Source organism: Podarcis tiliguerta (genome assembly GCF_965153285.1).
Source record: "Podarcis tiliguerta genome assembly, chromosome: 2".
Classification (NCBI taxonomy): domain Eukaryota; kingdom Metazoa; phylum Chordata; class Lepidosauria; order Squamata; family Lacertidae; genus Podarcis; species Podarcis tiliguerta.
The window spans coordinates 5723441-5744751 of NC_139535.1; the positions used below are offsets into that span (position 1 = coordinate 5723441).

The 21311-nt window shown below is 47.3% G+C and overlaps 2 protein-coding genes across 10 annotated transcripts in view; both read right to left on the reverse strand.

The window, feature by feature from the left end:
• Positions 1-4582, reverse strand: part of LOC310670666 (major histocompatibility complex class I-related gene protein-like) — a 63675-nt gene extending 59093 nt beyond the window's left edge. For all 4 annotated transcript variants that reach the window (XR_014507606.1, XM_083426313.1, XM_083426312.1 and 1 more), the window contains exon 1: positions 4318-4582. Coding sequence is in view for 3 of the 4 variants with exons in the window: in XM_083426313.1 (XP_083282439.1) it covers positions 4318-4567 (250 nt within the window). In the remaining variant the exon portion in view is untranslated. The remainder of the gene's footprint in view (positions 1-4317) is intronic.
• LOC310670714 (major histocompatibility complex class I-related gene protein-like) overlaps positions 1-21311 on the reverse strand; it is a 118296-nt gene that overhangs the window by 54768 nt on the left and 42217 nt on the right. For 2 of the 6 annotated variants that reach the window (XM_083426412.1, XM_083426411.1), the window contains exons 4-8: positions 15440-15727; positions 14133-14219; positions 13831-13869; positions 13112-13144; positions 11709-12633 (exon numbers count right to left, since the gene is read on the reverse strand). In XM_083426412.1, coding sequence (XP_083282538.1) covers positions 12611-12633; positions 13112-13144; positions 13831-13869; positions 14133-14219; positions 15440-15727 — 470 coding nt within the window. In that variant the 3' untranslated portion in view covers positions 11709-12610. Of the gene's footprint in view, positions 1-11708; positions 12634-13111; positions 13145-13830; positions 13870-14132; positions 14220-15393; positions 15728-21311 lie in introns of those variants that run through there. The other 4 variants (XR_014507612.1, XM_083426414.1, XM_083426413.1 and 1 more) reach the window with 3 other exon arrangements.

Genomic DNA, 21311 nt, shown 5'->3' on the forward strand with positions numbered 1-21311 from the left:
AGGGAGATCTACTGTGGAAAACAAAGTTCAAGGAAGCGAAAACCTGCAAGTTGCGTTTGCTTGAATTACATATGCCTTGATGGTTGGTTTGGTTTCCTTTCAGGCAAGATCAAATGGGACCCACTTCCAAGGCCAGCCCTCCCAGGGCAGGGGCTCCCCCCCCCCCCCAGTTCAGACCACAAGAGCTCAGAGCAAGGCTGCCTCTGGTTGTGGTATCTGGCTAAACAACACAGGCAGTTCTGCTCAGTGGCTGGGAGACAAAGAGCTACAAAATGAGTCACACGTGAGACCCCAAAGTGAGGAGGAATCTGAAGGAACCAGTGGTCTCCACCACCCTTTGCCCAGCCCTGTAGCAGACACAGTGAGGGGGCAGCCCCCCATATCGAGAGGCTTCAAGAGAGAAATAACAGGTCTTACTCTTTAGTTCTTAAAGCTTTGTAAGCTACTTTGAGAATTTTTATGCAACAAACAACTTTTAAACTAAAGATAGTATATTCATTCAAAAGCATCAATTCTTCGGCGATCAGCCTTCTTTATGGTCCAGCTCTCACTTCCATACATCACTACTGGGAAAACCATAGCTTTTACTATACGGACCTTTGTTGGCAAGGTGATGTCTCTACTTTTTAAGATGCTGTCTAGGTTTGTCATTGCTTTTCTCCCCAGAAGCAGGCATCTCGGAATTTCGTGGCTGCTGTCACCATCTGTAGTGATCGTGGAGCCCAAGAAGGTAAAATCTCCCACTGCCTCCATTTCTTCCCCTTCTATTTGCCAGGAGGTGTTGGGACCAGTGGCCATGACCTTCGTTTTTTTGATGTTGAGCTTCAGACCATATTTTGCGCTCTCCTCTTTCACCCTCAATAAATGTTATTTAATTCCTCCTCACTTTCTGCCATCAAGGTTGTGTCGTCTGCATATCTGAGGTTGTTGATATTTCTTCCGGCGATCTTAATTCCGGCTTGGGATTCATCCAGCCCAGCCTTTCGCATGATGAATTCTGCATATAAGTTAAATAAGCAGGGAGACAATATACAGCCTTGTCGTACTCCTTTCCCAATTTTGAACCAATCAGTTGTTCCATATCCAGTTCTAACTGTAGCTTCTTGTCCCACATAGAGATTTCTCAGGAGACAGATGAGGTGATCAGGCACTCCCATTTCTTTAAGAACTTGCCATAGTTTGCTGTGATCGACACAGTCAAAGGCTTTTGCATAGTCAATGAAGCAGAAGTAGATGTCTTTCTGGAACTCTCTAGCTTTCTCCATAATCCAGCGCATGTTTGCAATTTGGTCTCTGGTTCCTCTGCCTCTTCTAAATCCAGCTTGCACTTCTGGGAGGTCTCGGTCCACATACTGCTTGAGCCTTCCTTGAAGAATTTTAAGCATAACCTTGCTAGCGTGTGAAATGAGTGCAATTGTGCGGTAGTTGGAGCATTCTTTGGCACTGCCCTTCTTTGGGATTGGGAGGTAAACTGACCTTCTCCAATCCTCTGGCCACTGCTGAGTTTTCCAAACTTGCTGGCATATTGAGTGTAGCACCTTAACGGCATCATCTTTTAAAATTTTAAATAGTTCAGCTGGAATACCATCACTTCCACTGGCCTTGTTATTTGCAATGCTTTCTAAGGCCCATTTGACTTCACTCTCCAGGATGTCTGGCTCAAGGTCAGCAACCACACTACCTGGGGTGTACGAGCCATCCATATCTTTCTGGTATAATTCCTCTGTGTATTCTTGCCACCTCTTCTTGATGTCTTCTGCTTCTGTTAGGTCCTTACCACTTTTGTCCTTTATTATGGTAATCTTTGTACGAAATGTTCTTCCCATTCTGTTGTTTTCCTCTATTTCTTTGCATTGCTCGTTTAAGAAGGCCTTCTTGTCTCTCCTTGCTATTCTTTGGGCTGTATAGAGCTTCTCCATCTTTGGCTGCAGAGAATATAATCAATCTGATTTCAATGCTGCCCATCTGGTGATGTCCATGTGTGGAGACGTCTCTTGTGTTGTTGTTTTTTTAATAAGATTTTTATTGGGTATTTTATACTTATAACAAGAAAGACAATAAAAAATAAACAAAAGGGGGTGGGGAATACATAAATTCAACAAACAATACATCCACAATAGAAACTGGAATAAAAACAATACAACAATACAACATAAAAAAAGAAAAGAAACAAGTAAAAACACACATCCAAATTTTATATCCACATCTTTCATTAGCTTATTTCCTCGACTTCCCCGCACCTCCCTTTTTTGTATTCTAGTTCAAGTTATCTAATTCAACAAATCCTTTCCCTCTTCTTCAATTTAATCTTTAATTTATCATAATACAATTTAATTTTCAATTTCCCAATTAAACGCATTAACACTTAATGTTCATATCATTCTTAATAACCCTTCTGCTAAAACTGTGTAACTTCATGACATCTCTTGTGTTGTTGGAAAAGAGTGTTTGTGATGACCAGCTTGTTCTCTTGACAGAACTCTATTAGCCTTTGCCCTGCTTCGTTTTGAATTCCAAGGCCAAACTTGCCAGTTGTCCCTTTTATCTCTTGACTCCCTACTTTAGCATTCCAATCCACTATAATGAGAAGAACATCCTTCTTTGGTGTCACTTCTATAAGGTGTTGTAAGTCTTCATAGAATTGCTCAATTTCAGTTTCTTCAGCACCAGTGGTTGGTGAATAAACTTGGATTACTGTTATGTTAAAAGGTCTGCCTTGGATTCGTATCGAGATCATTCTATCATTTTTGAGATTGCATCCCAGTACAGCTTTCACCACTCTTCTGTTGACTATGAGGGCCACTCCATTTCTTTTACGGGTTTCTTGCCCACAGTAGTAGATATGATGGTCATCCGAACTGAATTGGCCCATTCCCGTCCATTTTAGTTCACTGATGCCCAGGATGTCAATATTTATTCTTGCCATCTCATTTTTGACCACATCCAACTTACCCAGGTTCATGGTTCTTACATTCCAGGTTCCTATGCAATATTTTTCTTTACAGCATTGGGCTTTCCTTTCGCTTCAAAAGGAGACTCTTGAGAGTCCCATGGACTGCAAGAAGATCAAACCGATCCATTCTTAAGGAAGTCAGCCCTGAGTGCTCACTGGAAGGACAGATCGTGAAGCTGAGGCTCCAATACTTTGGCCACCTCATGAGAAGAGAAGACTCCCTGGAAAAGACCCTGATGTTGGGAAAGATGGAGGGCACAAGGAGAAGGGAACGACAGAGGACGAGATGGTTGGACAGTGTTCTTGAAGCGGCCAACATGAGTTTGACCAAACTGCGGGAGGCAGTAGAAGACAGAAGTGCCTGGCGTGCTCTGGTCCAGGGGGTCACGAAGAGTCAGACACGACTAAACACGACTAAACAACAACAACAGTATATTCATACCATTTTCCATTAGAGAACCACACAAACTATTTACAATAAAGATTCAAGTAGGTAGCCGTGTTGGCCTGACGCAGTTGAAATAAAAAAAAATTAAAAATTGTCCAGTAGCACCTTAGAGACCAATCAAGTTTGTTCTGGGTATAAGCTTCTGTGTGCATGCACACTTCTTCAGATACACAGCGTACAAAACGTAGTGAAAGGGGCTGTACAGAAATGGCACAGAGGAGCCCCCTGCATAATTTACAAAATCTACATTTCTGACAGGCAAAAGGAAGGTTTTTTTTGGGGGGGGGGGAGTTACAATTGTAAAGCAGGAGAACCTGATTATGAATGTGGCTGTGAAAGGAAACTCCTGAACAAAACAACATTGGGAATTGCGGGTGGGGACCCCTTATTCACACGTTTCCCCCCCGCAATGAAGTCAGCTCTACACGCGTCCAGCTCCCACCTCCAGGCTGGTCGCCAGAGTTTTGAGCTGAGTTTTTAAGAGCGGCTGAGGGTTAGAAGAGAAGAGGGAAGGTAAAAATAGAAGAGGAAAGACTGTACTGTATCCGTATCTCTCTCACACACTCACAAACTCACAAACCAGAGTCAACACGAAGCTGCGGGGGGCGCGGCAGGCGACTCACTCCCCCCCCCCCATGAATCCTGCCAACACCTTCAAGCTTTGTTTTGTTCTTTGCTTGAGCCCCGAGCCAAGGAGTGAAGCGGCCCCTGCCCCGGGCGGCATACAAAACAAGCCAAGTCTGGGAATGAGATGTTTGGGAAGGGATCCGGCTCCGCTTCGGACAAGAAACTCCCCGATCGCCCTTTCAGTGCCCACGAAATGCAATTCACAAAGAGTCGTGTCCCCCCCCCCCAGAAAAAAGGGCTTAGTGGAAATTATTTTCTCCCCCCTCCCGCCCCAGAGCAGAGTCCTTACCTGCGCAGTCCAGGAGCAGCAGCAGGTGGGCAGCCGCCCCCAGGATCAGGGGGGGCCAGCGGAGGAGGAGGACCCCCATCTCCCCCCAAAACGAAGCTCCCTTTTCCTCCTCTTCCTCCAGCGACGTCCTTCTCCCTCCGACTCTGAGACCCGCTCTCTGCCCCGCCGGCGGAACCAGCAGCAGAGCGAGCCGGGATTGGCCGAGGGGAAATATTCCACCAATCGGAAATCTTCGCGCAGGTGGCGGCATCAGTCGCCAGGCAGAACTCGAGGCGCAAGTTTGGGAGCGAGGCTGGAGAGGGAAAGAGAAAGTGACTGAAGCTCCTCGCTGGGAATCGCCGCCTCCCTCCCTCCCTCCCTCCCTCCCTCCTTCCCCCGACAGCTCTTCCTGGGAGGGCGGAGGGGGGTTGCCGGGGGGGGGCCAGGTTCAGTCCCCGCATCTCCAGAGGGGTCTGGGAATGTCTCCCTCTCTAAATTTGGAAGAGGGGCTGTGAGATCCGGAGCGAGGTGGACTCGTGGCCCAAGTCAGTGCAGGGGAACCTCCTGGGTCCTATTCTTAAGAAGCCCTTGCATGGCTTCAAAGATGGCCCCCTTCTTCCTCCGCTGTCAGAGGCAGTAAATGCATTAGCATCCCACTCGCTGGGTGTCTCTCTTCCGTCCTCCTCGCATGCTTCCTTACTGGGGCATCTGGGTGGCCACTGGGAGACCACCATGCTGGACTCAATGGGCCCCTTTGGGGTGATCCAGCAGCCCGGCTCTTCTCCTGTGACCCTCTATCTAGTGGCAGGGGGTTCCGGCGGTTAATTGTGTGCCTTGTAAAGAAATGCTCAGTGCTGCAACTAGGGCTGAACCTCAGGGTTGAAGTCAAAACACACAGAGAGACAGAGAGAGAGAGCCCCCTTTGCACAGCCAGCAAGACCCAGCGGCTGCCAAATCTCTTTTGGAAGGCCCTGAGCCAAGGCTGGGTGCTTGGCCCAGAGAGTGCTTGGCCCACATCCCACTTCCAGGAGCCTGAACGTTTGAAACCTGAGCTAAGCAGGGGACACACACAGAAGCTGTTGCCTTTTCCAAGAAATCAGGAGAGAGACAAGCAGTGGCCGCTCCTTGCCCAGGCACACCCTAAAGACACCGCTGTCTCTTCCATCCCTCCTTCTAAGGAAACCCAACTCTCTGTGTAAATGCCTGGATCCCCTGGAATCTTGCCCCTCTCGGAGACTGGGGTGCTGTGTGACAGTATATTCAAAGCATATTTGGAGAAAACAGCCCCCATAATCATTTGCAGAAAGGGAGAGACTGAGGGGAAGTTGGACCAGCGTCTAGAGTCAGTGATGGGCTGGATGAGGGTCAAGAAACTGAACCTCCCTCCCCAAACGAGGCGCAAATGCTGCTCAGGGAGAGGCCATTTGCCCCCATTGACAAACGTGACACATTTTGTTCTGCTGCTGCAGAATCTCTCTTGGCTGGCTTTAAAAGAGGTTGAGTCTAATTCATGGAGGAGGAGGAGGAGAGGGCTATGGATGCCCCCAAGCCATGATGGCTCCGCTCTTGCTCCCCATTTGGAGGCAGCCATGCTTCTGGATCCCCCTTTCTGGAAGGCCCAGGAGGAGGGCAGAGTGTGGCTCTGGCGCTCAGGGCCTGTTTTGGGGCTCCCCAGAAGAGGAGGCATCATCCAGTCGGCCATTGTGAGGACGGGAGGCTGGACTCGAGGGGCCTTTGGCCGGATCCAGCACCCAGGCTCTTCTTCTTGTTTCCCCGGTTAAAGTGACTCTCTCAGAGTCCGTCTCTTCTTGGCCATTATTCACAGCAACAATTCAGGGTTGCAAGATGAGTCCCTGTGAAGAAGGAGGCTGGCTGTTTTGAGGGGGGCTCTCCTGGACCCACTTTTGGGACTCAATGGGCTCAGTCACCTCAGGGACGTCTTATGCTTCACTTTTCACCTGCTCCATCTAGTTTTTCTGGACAGGGATAGTCTGCCCACAAGGATCCATATTCTGCTCACCTCCTGACAGGATTATTGTAACATGTGGTGTTTTCCCCAATACAGTAGGGATGCTTCAGCTGCTACAAGATAAACCTGACAGGATTTTCACTGCCGCAGCTCATTTAGGGCCAAATCTCACCAGGGCCAAAAGACCCTCTGCCTGTTTGTCTGGTTCTGAGTTTAATTCAAAGTGCTAGTCTTGTTTTAGAAAGTCCTCGCTGGCTTGAGGCTCCTTCTCCTCCCCTGCTCTCCTCTGTGGAGACTTTTCTCCCTCTCCTTTCCCTTCTTCCTGGAGGTGGAGTGGGCGACAACAACTAACGGCCAGGAGGAAAATGTTTTCTTCTTCACAGACTTTCTAAAAAGTTTTCAGGACTTTAGACATTGCCTGTAGCTCTATTTTCCTGCTGGATAGCTTTGTTATGTGGTTTTAAACCACCCTTGAATCAAGTTAGGGAGATGGTGGCATGTAGATGAACAAATAACAAAGCCGCTGCTTGAGGCAGCCCTTTCAGGAAGGAGGAGGCAGCCATTTCCCCTCCCTTTCTGCTTCACTGCCAGCCCTCCTCAAAATGGCTTCCGTCCCCGACAAGCAGGCCGGGTGGGGCTGCCTCAGCCTCCCCGCTTCCCTCCCTGCAGAGGAGACCTTTGGTGCAAGGGAGAGCAGCCATGCAAGGCAGAAACCGAAAAACACAGCAGCCCACAGATCAGGTTGCCTGACTGGGAGATCGGCAGGCAGAAATGTCGCTCAGGGGAAGACGTTTTCTTTCTCCCCACGATGTCCCTCAGCGCCCAGATGGGGAGACCTTTGGCATTTGTCCCTCTTGGCCTGGCCTGGGCCCCCTCCAGCCTTGGAAAGACCCGTCTCCCTCAGCATGCAGAACAAATCCCTGAGCCTCCACAGCTCTCTTCCTCAAGGCCAAGTGGCCAGGACTCCTGGGTCCCCTTTGGGAGGAGACTCGGCAGGAGCCAGGACTCCTGGGTCCCATTTCTGGCAGGCAAAAGGCATCTTACTAGCCTTCAAAAAATGAATATTTCTATCCAGGTGGCATTCATGTTCTCCTCATAACGGCCCTGACAGGCCCAAGGTCCCTGGGGGAGCTTCATGGCTGCGGGGGGATTTGAACCCAGGACTCCCAGGCTCCCATATCCCAGTCAAACCACAGCCCCACACGGGATCCTTGTAGGCTTCTCCACCTCTCAAGACCTGCAGGGACATCTCTCCTGACATTATGTTTGTCTCCTTCTTGGTATTGTGTGGAAACATAATATCAAGTCTAACAAATAGATGGCATAAAAACGTCCTTGGTGTGTTTCTCTGTTCCAACTTGGACTGTTTCCCAGGGGACTTTGCCCCCGTCTGCCCCCTCAGCAACCTCTGAGTCAGGTTGGAAAGTCCCAGGGCAGTTGCCAGAACAAGGCCTTTTTATTTTTAATGTTTGTTTTAATTTTTACTTATAAGAAGAATATCTGAGGGTGCAGTAAACAGTCTTTGGCAAGTTCCAATAATCGAAATTTTGTTTGCATGCCAAGCTAGCAAAGGAATCTCAAGTGACTGCATCTCAGGCTGCTTGACTGACATTTCTCACAGGAATTGAAGAACGGAGGCAGATTTCGCTGAGAAAGTCCTCATCCTTCATTAACACTGGTGTTTGTGTGTTTGTTTCCTGGGTAGATTCCTGCCCTGATGCTCTCTCTCTGCCACAAGACACCCTCACCCATTTCTCCACAGTCCCATTTGTACTTTCTCACTTTCTCATTTTCTCTATCCTCCGCTGCCCCCTGCCGGCTGCTTTCTTCCCCGGCTGAAATGGAAATCAGGTGGTTTCTAGGAAATCCTTCAAGGAACCCGTTTTTTTAAATTATTTATTCATTAAGGATTTTCTTGTTTTACAGAAGTAAGTGTAATGCCTCGTATTTCCCCCCCCCCCCCATGTAACATTTTTACAAATCCGTTTCATTTGTTGAGGCATTAGGGGGAGAAGAAAGGAAAAAAGAAAAGGGGGGTGGAGAGAGGGAAAATGGAAGGGGGTGGGGTCGGGTGGCGGTGTTTCTATTGTGTTTAATGTATGTAGAGTTTGGTGTCAGCGTTGCTTGTGTTGTTCACTTGTGTTCCTTTGCTGGTGAGAGAGGTTGGGGTTGGCCTAGGGTGTGATTGTTTGCTTGTGATGGGCTGTGGTGATCTTTGTTTCCGTGTGTGAGTGAGGTGGGTGGGTGTTTTGGATCAGGTTAGCCATATTGATTTGTATGCTGTTGGTGGATTATTGTCCTTGTCATGTTGGGCTGTGTATGTGATAAAGGGGAGCCATACCGGGGTGAAGGCGTCTTCTTCTGTTTGTCCCCGTGTCAGTTTCATTTTATTGGTTAATTTTTCTAGTAGGGCTGTTTCCCATAGTATTTGGTACCATTGGCCCATGCTTACTCCTGACAAGTCTCTCCAGTGTCTGGTTATGGTGTTTCTGGCTGCTGAAAGTAGGTGGGTTATGAGTTCTTTCTTCAAGGAACCAGTTGAAGCAAGTCACGGGTTGCAAAAAAATGGTCAAGGTTCCCACATATGTCACAGCTTTGGAATCGGTGCAAGTGGGTGTATGCCTACCTATGGTATGGAAAAGCGGAAATATATAAAACTTTTACAAATCACATAATCAGAAAAAACCTATTTAGAGTATGGGGAAAGTATAAAAAATTATTAGAAAGAAAAAACACCACTTTGGATATCCCCAGTGAAAGCTACCACCAGGAAAAGAATCAATATGGATAATATGGATAAGCAATGGTTAACTTAAAGTGAAACTTTATGTCTTACTGAGAAATGTTGAGGAATTAAGAAATCGGGTCAGATTCATGAATTGTTTTAAGAGAAATAGGAAAAATGGCTTTGCAGAACTAAAGTCTCAGTTTACCAATGACCTATTAGATAAAAATATAAAAGTATTATAAAAAATGTACAAACTGCTGTTGAAGTGGGAAATTAAGAGGATTTTGTGAAATCAAGCATTATGTGGGCACAAGATGTGGGTCACAATATTGATTATGAATTATGGGAAATGTTGTGGAAAAGAAGTATTAATTTTACGGCATGTTATGCGAGATAAAAGAAAATAGGATAGAAATGGCCCACAGGCGGTATTTAACACCCACCAGATTGGCAAAAACGTCTAAAAAAGAAAAAGGTTTATGTTGGAAGTGTAATAAAATTGAGGGATCTTTTATTCAAATGTGGTGGTCATGTAAAATCGTTAAGGAATATTGGGAAACTATATATAATTGTCAGGGAACTGCCATCGGCAGGACAGGAGGTGCCAAGGCTCTCTGAGGTAGAGAGAGACGTAACACCTGAAGAGGGAACCAGTAGGGGGCGAACAGGAACGTCAAGGGAAGGAGAGTCGGAGGAATGGCTCAGAGATGCTTCCAGCGAAAACAGTGGGGAGGTCTCAGGACCTCCTATAGGGACACCCGTTCCTCGCCGGAAACTGTCACGCAGAGAGTCCAGAAGACGTGTTTCCGTTAAGGAGCTTTTATGTTGGAAACGTTTCCGAAAGCAACCACTTTCGGATTCTGCTAGCGATTGACGCAGCCATGCTGGAGGGGCTCCGTCACAGGCAGAGGTTTGAGAACCTGTTCAAACTCTGAGGGACTTGCAGTTTACACACAAGCAGCTCTTCATCCCATCACAATAATGAATTAAAAAAAGATTGGGGATGTAACAACGGAGGTCCCCCCAAAACAAAAGAGTTTATTACCATACGCCACTGCCGCAGTTAGAACCTTATTGGCACAAAGGTGGAGAACAAGGATAGTACCAACTCAGGAAGAATGGCAGTGTAAAATGTTTGAATGTACTGAACTGGCTGGTCTGACGAACAGGATAAGAGAAAACAGAAATAAGGAATATGAGGAGGAATGGATAATGCTTATTGAATATTTCAAGAACCAGTCTAGAGAAATCATAGCTTAGCAGGTCTTGTGTAAATCCAGCATAGTTGAAATAGATAAAGAGTATTTAATAGATAACAAATTGGATCGTTAAAAAGATGTGGATTACGCAGAGTAGTAGAAAAGCAAAGGAACCAGGAAAAGTGTGGAAGGAAAGTCATATGGTATGTGTATACATGTTGTGTTTGGTATGAAGTTGTAAGTGGGGCAGGGGAACGAGAGAGGGAAGGTTAAAAATTCTCTCTGTTCTTGTTTTTGGAAATACATTCTTTTTTTAAAAAAATTGATCCCCTCCCCACGGAGGCCTGTTTTCAAGGTGGGCACCCACCCCCACCTGCACCCACTTACCGATGGAAGACCTGGTAGAGCTGCTTAAATGTTAACATAGGTCCCAGTCTACAAGCTTCTACGATTATACAATAAAATAATACTAATACAGAAATAATAATTTGGGGTGCTTTGCAACCATCAGTGCAGTTCTCTCTCTCTCTCTTTTAATAATATTTATTAGATTTTCCAGAAATACAAAAGCAGAATTACAAAGCCTACAAAAAACAAAATACCACATACTGGAGGGCTCCAATATCACCTTGTTTTCTGCCAAGACCCATTGGACGTAGCATAACTCACCCACCAAGGCCAGCCCAATACATTTTGACACCCGAGGCGGGCCCCAAAATGGCATCCCTCTCCCTACCAGGGAAAAAGGGGTGAGGGAAGATTTATATCCAGGGCGGAGCGAGAAAGATTAGCTCATTTTAAATGGTAATGTTTTAACATTTTGATGTTTGCTGCCCTGAGCAACTTTGGAAGAGTGGGATAAAAATTTAAAATAAATATTTTGGGGATCTACTTTTCATCTCAGTGGAAGAACTTCCTCCTTGGATCGTGGACTTTCAGGGCAACTCTGCCTTGGTCACCTCCCAACCACACCCTGCCCCAGATCAGATATCTAAATATTTCTTTTATTATATTCCCCCCAACCCTCCATTCTTCCGTCCTGGAACCAAAGGCAGCATCCAGGTGGTCCCCCATCCAAGCACTGACCAGACTTCAGACCCTCGTGGCCTCATGTAACTTAATCCCACCCCTGCAAAACCACAGATTATGTCCCCATCTCGCTTTGGACTCTAGTTCTTCAGTCACTTTGCACCAAGAGACCACTAAAAGGGGGGGGGGGCACCCGTTTTTATTTCAGTCAAATGGATATTACAGTAATAAACGGATATTACAGTAATAATAACAATCACATCCAGTGTCTTCAAAGCAAGGTGCAGCAAAGTCCTGCGGCCCCTGGAAGTTTAAGAGAGTTATTGCATTCTTATTTCTAGGAAAGAGTCCCATTAAATAATGCCAGTCTATGAAAAGAGAAAGAAGATGGTGGAAATCATATGGTGCGAACTACAGAGAGAAAAAATATGTTCCTCAAGGGCCACAGGTGGAAAAGCAAGAATGTGTGAGATAAAAATTAGGCAAATTGAAGGCAACAAAACTAGTTTACTTGGAAGAGTTCATGTGGTCCCACTCCCAGTGGGTCTCTCCTCCTAGAAGGCTGTGGGGACCAGGCAACAAGTCTCAGGAACTGGAGGCCTGCAGCCCAAAAGAAGGGGCTGCTTATTTCAGACCAAACTCTGGCCATGCAGCTCCTGGCCTGCCTCTTCTCCTTGATAGCTTCCTCCTTGGCTGTCAGCAGAATCTGAAGCAAGAATCCCTCTCATCTCCTGTAGGAAAGTCGCCTCTCTCTTCAGCCACTTTATTCCTTCTCTCTTTCAGCTTCAACTCCTGAGCATCTAAGCATCCCTCCTCCCTGCCAACCATCCCTCCCTGCCAGCTCCTTCACTTCCGCACGCAGAAGGTGGATTGAAAACATTCAGCCAGAGCAGTTAGGCTGCTTTTATACATTCCATGACATTAAATCCGTTTAGCCAAAGGCTGGGCGGCCCAAGAGGCAGGCCGGCAGTAACAATTTAGCTTATTTCACGCATGATACACCTAAAGCAGTTCTCAAATGTTGCCTTTCCTTCAATTTGGATGGAAAGTGAGTGACACAAGATTGAGGAAAGGCTTGTGGAGGAAACCACAGCAACAAAGAACCAAGAGAAACCATCAAAATCACTGCTCTCCCCATCCCTTTTTAAAGCTTTTAGTTGTGTATATCTGATTACTACAAACACATTTCTGAAAATCAGCTGCAAAGCACAATCAGCCAAAATCCATCAGAAAAACATGATCATCCTCAAATTCTAGTTACAGCTGGAGTCAGAATGGATGAGTGAGAGCCAGGATTAAGAAACATCATAAACAGCACTGAAGGACAGCAGGAGCTCTGAGCCTCTGCAATTCGCAGCCAAACTTGGGCAGGCTCCTTCTGGTCTCATCTCACACACCAGGCTGGTATGAAACTGCAGAAATAAACAACAGGAGTGTTTAAAAGTTAAGCCAACATCATGGTGTGGGGGCATCAGCATTACAGAGCTAGTGGGAACCCAAAGGTCATCTAGTCCAGCCTCCCAAGGAAAGCCACCATCCCTCATCATGTCAGATCAGACCTAAGAGATGCTGGGAGCACCACCAAAATGGGCCTGCAGAGCAAATGCCTGCAGAGGGCTGCTCAAGCAAGTGAGCCAAGCTGCACACTTTGGGGGAATGCCAGAAGGACACAAAGCAGTCCTACTGGAAGGGAAAATCCCTTCCAGAACCCAAAATGTGACTCCCTCTTATTCAGATCGTGGGGAGAACCCATCTGTCAGGTGGAGGGGATCCTCTGTGGAGCTCAGATGGACAGACAGAACAGAACAGAAGCATTTCCCCATGAGGATGTTCCGCACAGAGTCTTCTGCAAGACCCCCCCCCTTTGCCCCCACTTGCACCCCCACTTACCCCTGATGGAGCTGACGGGCCCCTGGTCACTTGCTGCAAAAGGGAGGAAACAGGAATCAGGATCCTGGGGAGGGAGATCCCATCCCCCCAGCCCTTCTCCTCCCTCCTTCCAACCCCATCCCAAATCAGTCTCAATCTGGGGAGGGGCCTAAGAAGAGTTCAGGGACAGGCAGCCCAGAGGCAAGGGGGCTCAAGGGCAGCACTGGAGGGAGAAGCAGACACTGGAGGGCAAAGAGAGATGGGCACAGCCTGGCATGGAGGCAGTGGGGGACTAGAGCGGGGGTGGGGGCAATCTGGGCAGGAAGGGGCCAGAAAGGCAGAAGCCGGGGGGGGGGGGAGAGAGAGAAAGGGAGCAGTGGTGCCAAATCCGGAGCGGAGGGTTCCTGATATCCACAGACTTGAGCCAACCAACCAAACTTTAGCTTCAGGTTCAAGTAATTAAACCAGCAGAGATCCCTCTCTCCCCACACCCTTGGCTCTTCCTCCTGCTCCTTCTTGGAGCCCCTCCCTCAGCCGACAGTCTCTCTGCAGCCTTTTCCTGGCCCTGAGGGACCCCTTGCTGTCCACAGACAGGCTGAGCAGACAGGCTGAAGCTTTCCATCAGGGTCTTGGGCTTAAGGACTAGGCCACCACCAGGTTTGGTTTGGTCTGTTTGTAACCTGTTCCTGCTCCATATTGGGGAAAATATGACAAACAGAGAGAGGGGAGGAGCCACTCACTTGAGGCTGCTTTGTAGGCTGATTTCTTGCTCTGTTTCCCTGTAGAGACAAAAGCAGAAAAAATACAAAATAAGTGCACAAAATACACAAAATAAAAACATCAGGTGGAAAGTGAATTTCCTGAGCAGAGTGATGGCAAACAACGGCCGACATTACTTTTGGTTCAAAGGGTGTTTTGTGGAGAGGGGTCTCTGTAGGGATGCCAGCGACAATTTCCAGGAAGCTCCACCAGCAGATTCCCAGTCGGAGGCCAAGACAGAAGGAAACAGGAGAGGCAGCAAAGACATCCAGGATTTACTTACTGCAGATGAAGAAGATGGTGATCCCAGAGACCAGCAGGATGGCCGCCATGACACCCAAAATGGCTCCCACAATGAGCCCCAGGTTGACTGAAAGGAGACAAGAGACGTTTTTATTCAGACTGGCGGCAGCAGCTCCCCAAGGCCTCAAGCAGGAGATCTGAGTGGAGGTGCTGAGCTATGAGCCCAGGAGGATTTTACGTGTGCAAAGCAGGCCCTCTCTCTCTCTTGACAGGCCAGGGTCCTCTCTCTAGTGACAAAGGAGTTTTTTTCCACCAGAATCCAGCATTAGAGGTCTTCAAAATAACCAATTCATTTAAGGAAGACAGTTGACAGGCACACCTGTTTCATCACAGACTCCAGACTTAAAAGCAGCTCTCCTCCTGCTCAGGCGCTTCAGCCTTCTCTGTCCTGACCCTGAGAGGAAGGGATTCCCTCCCCTCTGAGACCCCCCAGAGCCCAGCATTACAGGCCTTCAGGGAAGACACAAACCCTTAGGAAGAAGCATCTTGTGTAGGGTTGCCATATGTCCGGTTTTTCCTAAACATGCCCTCCCTTTTCAGACTTAAAATGTCTGTCGAGACAGATTTTTAAAATAAAGCAAAATGTCCAGGTTTTAAATAGAGGATAATTAATTAAAGCAAATAAATAAATAAATAACAATATTGTTATTTTGTTTTTAAAAGTTAAGAACATTGCTACTAGCAATATATCACAGCCTCTATAGCCTACATATAGTGGGGGTATTTAAAATGAGTGTCATCATAGCAGTAGTTAAAAGTAGAAGTCGGCAAATGTGTCCTCTTTTTTGCTCTTCAAATTATGGCAACCCTAACACCAGAGCTTGTGAAATGCAAGGAGATCCCAAGGAGGGAGGACAACCAAAAGTGCCCCCCAAACAACCCTCATCTCCTCCCAAGGTCCCCACAAGTACCTACAGAAATGAAACAAAGTTTTATTCCACATACTGTGCTGACACATTTGATTCTGAAGAAGTAAAATATCTGCCCACATTCTGTGACATCACAACTACTTTTGCTTAAAGGCAAAAAGGTGACAGCCAGTTTTTACCTACGACATCCAATTTGAGTTCAAGGCCTATGAGACCCTTGCCAGAAATGGCTGCATCTCTGTCGAAATCTACTGATTCTGATTCAGTTAGTTCCCTCCAGAGACACAGACAGGATCCAACTGGGGTTCCCCATCTGAGCTGTGCTGCTGCTGAAGGGAGGAGTTGGGTGGAAACCCCCCTCCCAGAGCCCACCCCTTCCCCTCCTGTCTGTCTGTCTGTCTGTCTGTCTCTCTCTCACCAGGCTCCTTCTCCCAGGCCACGTCCAGAGGCTTCTCCAGGCTGTCATGCTCCACGCGGCACCGGAAGCGCTCCCTCTCCTCGGGGTCGATCTGGACACTGAGCAAGAGACAGTAGGTCCCGTCCGAGTTGGGGGCGACCAATCCTCGGAGGGTGCCCTCCTGCCAGACCTCCCCGTCCTTCACCCAGTTGGCCTCAATCTCCTTGGGGTAGAAGCCGTAGACTTGGCAAACGAGGGTCTCCAGGCCGTCATAGTCTGCCTTCCTGGTCACCTTCACCACCGGAGCCTCTGCAAAAAGGCGTTAACAGAGAGACAAATTGGGGTTAACAGAGAGACATCCACAACGGGAGCCTCAATGAATCCTGTATTTTTTAAGAGCAGAGGAGCAGGGACCCAAGGGGCAACCTAGTCAGAATCTCCTCACATCTGCAGAAATTAAAAAGAACTGAGTATAAATGGCATTCCTCAACCTGCCTTGGCATCTTCCCCAGTCAGTCTCTACTGTGGAACTGTTTTTAGATGTTTTATCCTTTGCTTGCCAAAGCAGACTCCTTTGGGAGGGAGGACTGGGTACAAATTAAATTAGTTTATCATCTTGATAAAGCTCTAACACTACTCAACAATGACAACTTGTGGTTCCAAGATTGTCCCAGGGAGCTGCATCTAGGCTGAGGGGGCAAATTTCACCAGGTCCCCAATGGTGGGAATCTTCCAGATCCTTCCAAGTTGCAAATCATACACTGAGAGCAGCTCAGCCTGATCCTGGTTCCTCTCTTGAGGGGGAAGAAATGCTGGACTCGCTGCTCTCTGTTCTCCGGGACTTTTCAGCCCAATAGTTAGTGAGCAAAGCCAACAGCCCTGGGAAAGACAGAGCTCCTTTCTAGTTCTCCCGCCTGCCCTGAAAGGGTCCCTTGAGGTTGGAAAGGGCCCATCTCCCTTCTCCACGGCAGCCTCCCCTGGAGTGGAAAGGGCAGACCAGGAGGCCCAGTAAGCCAGCAACTTGCGCACATACAGCTTTACGCACTTGGAAAAAAATATTGTAAAAACCAAAAAGAGGGTGGGAAGGGGGTGGGCGTACGGGGAGAATTTGGCAAACCCAATCGCCCTTGAATCCAATGTGTTTTAAAGACTTTCCCCATAGGTATGTAGGGGGAGGCGGGGCACATTGATACACCAACAATATTTCAATATCGAGAAACATTATTCGTGTCGTGACATCACTAAAACATGTCTATACATGTGTGAGTATGACAGTTGCGACCGTGCGGCCTGCCAGTTCGCCATTGGCGTTTGACGGGAGTAGGTGTGTTTTTAGGGCGGCCAACTAAAAAATTACGTGAAATGTAAAAGTGTTCCAATGCTGTTTTTCGTCGTTTAGTTAAGATTTAAAAATACAAAAGGTAAATTATCCCACTCAGTAATCAGGATTATATATGATTTTTAAATAAGTTCAGTGGTTTTATGAATTGTTAGTTTTCTGTAAATGTTCGTTGGGGCACTTTGATACACTAAGACACGGGGCACATTGATACGTATAAAAGTGCCCCGCTAGTGTACAATAGTGCTCCACTATACAAGTTTGCATGAAATCTCTAAACTGATTTCCTACTCGTGAAATTTGAAAAGAAAAAAACCTGTTGTTTACTACGTAGCCAAAGTCATTTCTAAATATAATATGACCGATTATCAAGTGTCATATCTGATGAAATATCCAGCATCTTGTATGTTTGTCTTCCCCATTGTAGAAGATAAGGCAAACATTGATTTCAAAGATGCTGTTTTGCAGCTGTCAAAACCAAATTTCTCAAAGGGCACAACTCAAACATCATCTCTTTATACTTTTTCTTTAGACTTCAGTGGATATAGAGTGTTCACATTAGGTAGTCAAAAAATAGTAATTTAAACAAAATGCTTATAAAAAATAATATATTTCCTTAATGCTTAGCTTCCATTAATGTGCAATAGAAGCTAAACGTTAAGGAAATATTTTATTTTTTATAAGCATTTTGTTTAAATTACTATTTTTTGACTACCTAATGTGAGTTCTTATACATTTTAAAGTTTTTCCCAAGTTTTTTTTTAATGGATAGGTGTTTGAGGAAAGATGAATATATGTTTTGAAGAAAACCTGCCATAAAGTCTATGATATGTGTGAAACACTTAGTTTTGATACGTCATTTAGATTTTTAAGTAACAAACTGTAGGGCTGATTATGGTCTGATTAAACGTTGTTTTTTTCATTAAATTTTTGTAAATAATTACCATTCTCATACAATTTGCGCTTTGTATCAAAGTGCCCCGTAGGTGGAGCAGAATGATACAAAACCCATTTTTTACTCAAGTCATTATATTCTCTTCTAACTTTAATGGTTCTTTTGATTGCTATTATAATACTGATTAGTTATGCCATGCATAAAGCAATTTTTTTATCATTTAACTCATTTTGGTACATAAAATATGAGATTGAATTTTTCTGCATCAATCAGCCCCACTTTCCCCTACCCAAGTGTAAAGGCAAAAGGTTTTTCTGTATCCCGTCTCAAATCTGTCCATTTCAATTTTCTTTTTTTACTTGTTACGGAAAATCTGGGCACGAGAATGCTCTGCTACCCAGCTCGTCGGACTAAGTCCGCGGGTCCCTGAGGAGGAAAATGAGGTCAGCCGGAGGCAGGAGCAAGCTGCAGGAGATCCCAGTTTATTGCGCAACAAGGTTCAAGACGAGATTGAACCCCGAGAAAGGGGTGACAAGAAGTTTTAAAAGTTCCCTCCATGTCCCATGATACAGTGCAAAATACATCATACTGACATCATGAATACATTAAAGAGAGGTTGGGTTACATAGTTCACGTCATGAATACATTTGGAGAAGGTTGGGTTACACAGGATTAACATATAGGGGAAGGAGGGGGAGATATGCAGAGTCCGGGATATGCATAGATAAGCGCATCCTGAGTACCGGTGATGAGAGAACAATAGTCCATATGCACATAGTCTGCCACCTGGCATTGCCCGGAGGAAGGGCTGGACGGAGTGATTAGGTCAGATTAAGGTCTTCCTGAGTACGTGACTCTCCGCTTGGGGAATTATGGAGGTGGGGAAGGTGTCATGGAGTCCTGGAGAGACTGAGTTGATCGAGACCAAAACCAAGAGAATCGGAGCTACGGTTGATTTTATATGATTTTCTGAAGATTTTTAGCTCCCTCTTGTTCATTTTATATTGCTTATTGAAATCGGAAACAGAATTGATACATTGTAACTGGTTTTGACACTTTTACGAGTTCACGGGTTTCGGTTCCATTGTTCTCCCAGCAGGGAGCTGTCAGCAGCTTGTCAAGAGGTTAAATGAGGCGTGCAAGGCTAGCTGAGCTAGTTCTGCACGGGCAAATGCATGGTCCTGATTGGCTAAAGCGCGGCCATAGACCGCAACGGAGAGCGTAGTTTTACGGTCTACTCACTATCTAGATAGGGCGAGGGGAGATTTAGAAATATTGGGCTTATTTCGCCCGTAATAGAAGGATAGAAGAGGACGCTTTATTTATGGGGTTAGGGGTAAAGTGTGGTGCTTATGCGACGGTGTGGGGCGAAGAGGGTCCTCAGGGGGGTTTTCGGCTCCCTTGAGGTCATTGCCTCGGACCCTCCGCTGTCCGTCGGGAGGATGGGGAAGACGTGCCCCCCCCCCTCCGTATCAGTCCCCCATTCGGAGATAGATTTGCATCAAAGTTCTGTAAGAACTTGCAAATCTTTTCTCCGCACCCTAAATCTCGGTAATTTCGTATTCCCCTTCCCCCAGGTGTCTCATCCGTATATAATCTGGGAAGATAGGGGCATTTTGCGAGCGGGAATAGGCAGTGAGGGGAAAAGAGATAGACTTAACGGGGCGGCTAAGGAGGGAGCAACAAGGGGTAACGCAATGTACAGTACAACAGAGTATCAGAACACAGAGGACAACAATAAAGACAGTAAGAAGAATACCTTTCACCAGTTGTCGGAGCCATCCTAGCCTGGGCAACCAACCCCATAAGTCCACATCAGATAGTCCCTCGTGTTGTATATCTTTTAGTCTCCCTGCCAGCTCATGGATGTTGTTCAGGTGTCCAGTTATATTCAAGGATTGGTCGGTCACATATGTACAGCATTCAGTTCCTATTAAGGCACACGTTCCCCCCTGGCTGGATAGTAGAAAGTCTGTCGCGATCCTAGTCTGCAAACTTAGCTGTCTTACCTCAGACAGTTCTGTCATCATGGTGTCAGTGATCTGGGTGGCTTCTTGCATGAATTTCAGGAGAATGTCAGTGAGTCGGAGGATGTCAACATGGTTAGATCCTGCCCCATAAGCGGGGAAGAGAGCTCGGCCCACAGTTTCTCCATTTGCCGCGACGTCGGAAAGGTCTGACAGCTGTTTTTGCTCCCTTTTATTTCTCTGTCTCCCGGGCGGTAGATGCGGGACTACTCTAATTCCCGGGACGATGTATCCTATGAAGCAGGAGCCAGACATGTGCGGGCTTACCCAGGTATATGCACGATGCCCACATACCCAGAATAAGCCACTGAGGTATGATTCCATCCTACCAGATGTAAAGGCTTGCAGCAGCATGAAGTCCGTGGGTTGAGGCTTCCAGGTGGGCGGGTGGCCGACAGCAGCGGCCCAAGCAAGGGTGAGATTTGCGAAAGTCTGGGAACTGGCCCCGCTGGTGATGGTGACCTGCCCCGATGGTAAGATTTCGAGGTTGGAATTGCAGGTGCTAGATCCGATGAAGGTCCCCTCGCCTGTGAAACTGCGGCAGAGGGGTCCTTTCGTGGGGCCCGTGAGGTATAGGTATTGATGCGTCAAGTTCAATGCCGTGAGATTCCAGGAGGTAACGTCTCCGGACCGAAATTGCTCTAAGGTCACTGGCACGGGAACGAGGGGGAGGCTCTGTTGAAGGTGGCTGGGTGCATGGGCACAGATCCAGCAGTCCGGGTAGGGTGCCTCTTTAGCCACCTGGCTAAGGAGCTTGATATATGAGTTCTGTTCCCAAGAGGAAAGAAGGTCCTCCCCTGGGAAAGAGGGGTCTGTGCCGAGTTGTCGGGGTGCGGTGCCGAATGGGTGGAGCGGGTCGGTAGAGTTCAGCAGCCGCCTTTCTTTGGCAATGCCACCACACCTCAGGGGTCCCACGTTGTCCCAGGTTGGGGAACGTGAGGGATGCACCGGGTGGTGCCAGCCTTCTAGGTATTCAGCTCCCTTCCAGTCGTGGGTGACCCCAAGGCTCCACAGGCAGCAGAACCGCCTTAAGCAGAGTCCCTGAAGTTGCGGTTTCCGGGGTACGGGGTTCATGAGGAGACACTGGAATCCGAAGATCAGGTTTTCAGAGGGGTGGCTCGAGTCCGTGTACACATGAGTGGCCCCCCCTACCTCGATCTCGGTCCAGTTTGGGCCCCTAGTAACTTCCCCATTGCTGTAAAGAAGATAAGTCCCATTGTGGCACTTTAGTCGGTAATACGGGTGATCAAGGGTGAGGACAGCTGACCCTATGCGTTGGAGGTTTTTATCTCGAATAAAAAGTTCCCAGTATTCATTGTCCGTAAGTCGGGGTACTAGCGAATGGCGCAGTAGGGTCCGTGATTCTGGGAGACAGAAATCAAAGTCCCCCATTCGATCAGGGTTTGACTTTCCACCGGTCTCGACTTTGTGATAGTCCAGGAAGTGATAGTCCGTTTGTAATCCGGTGCAGTGATCTGGTAGGACCGCTGAGGTCCCAGACAAGGTGGCGAAAACAAGAAGGGTGAGGATTTGGCTCATGGTCGGTGGCAGGGCTGTCAGATGGGCTGTCAGGCGAGCTGTCAGGCGAGCTGTCAAACGAGCTGTCAGGCGAGCTGTCAAACGAGCTGTCAG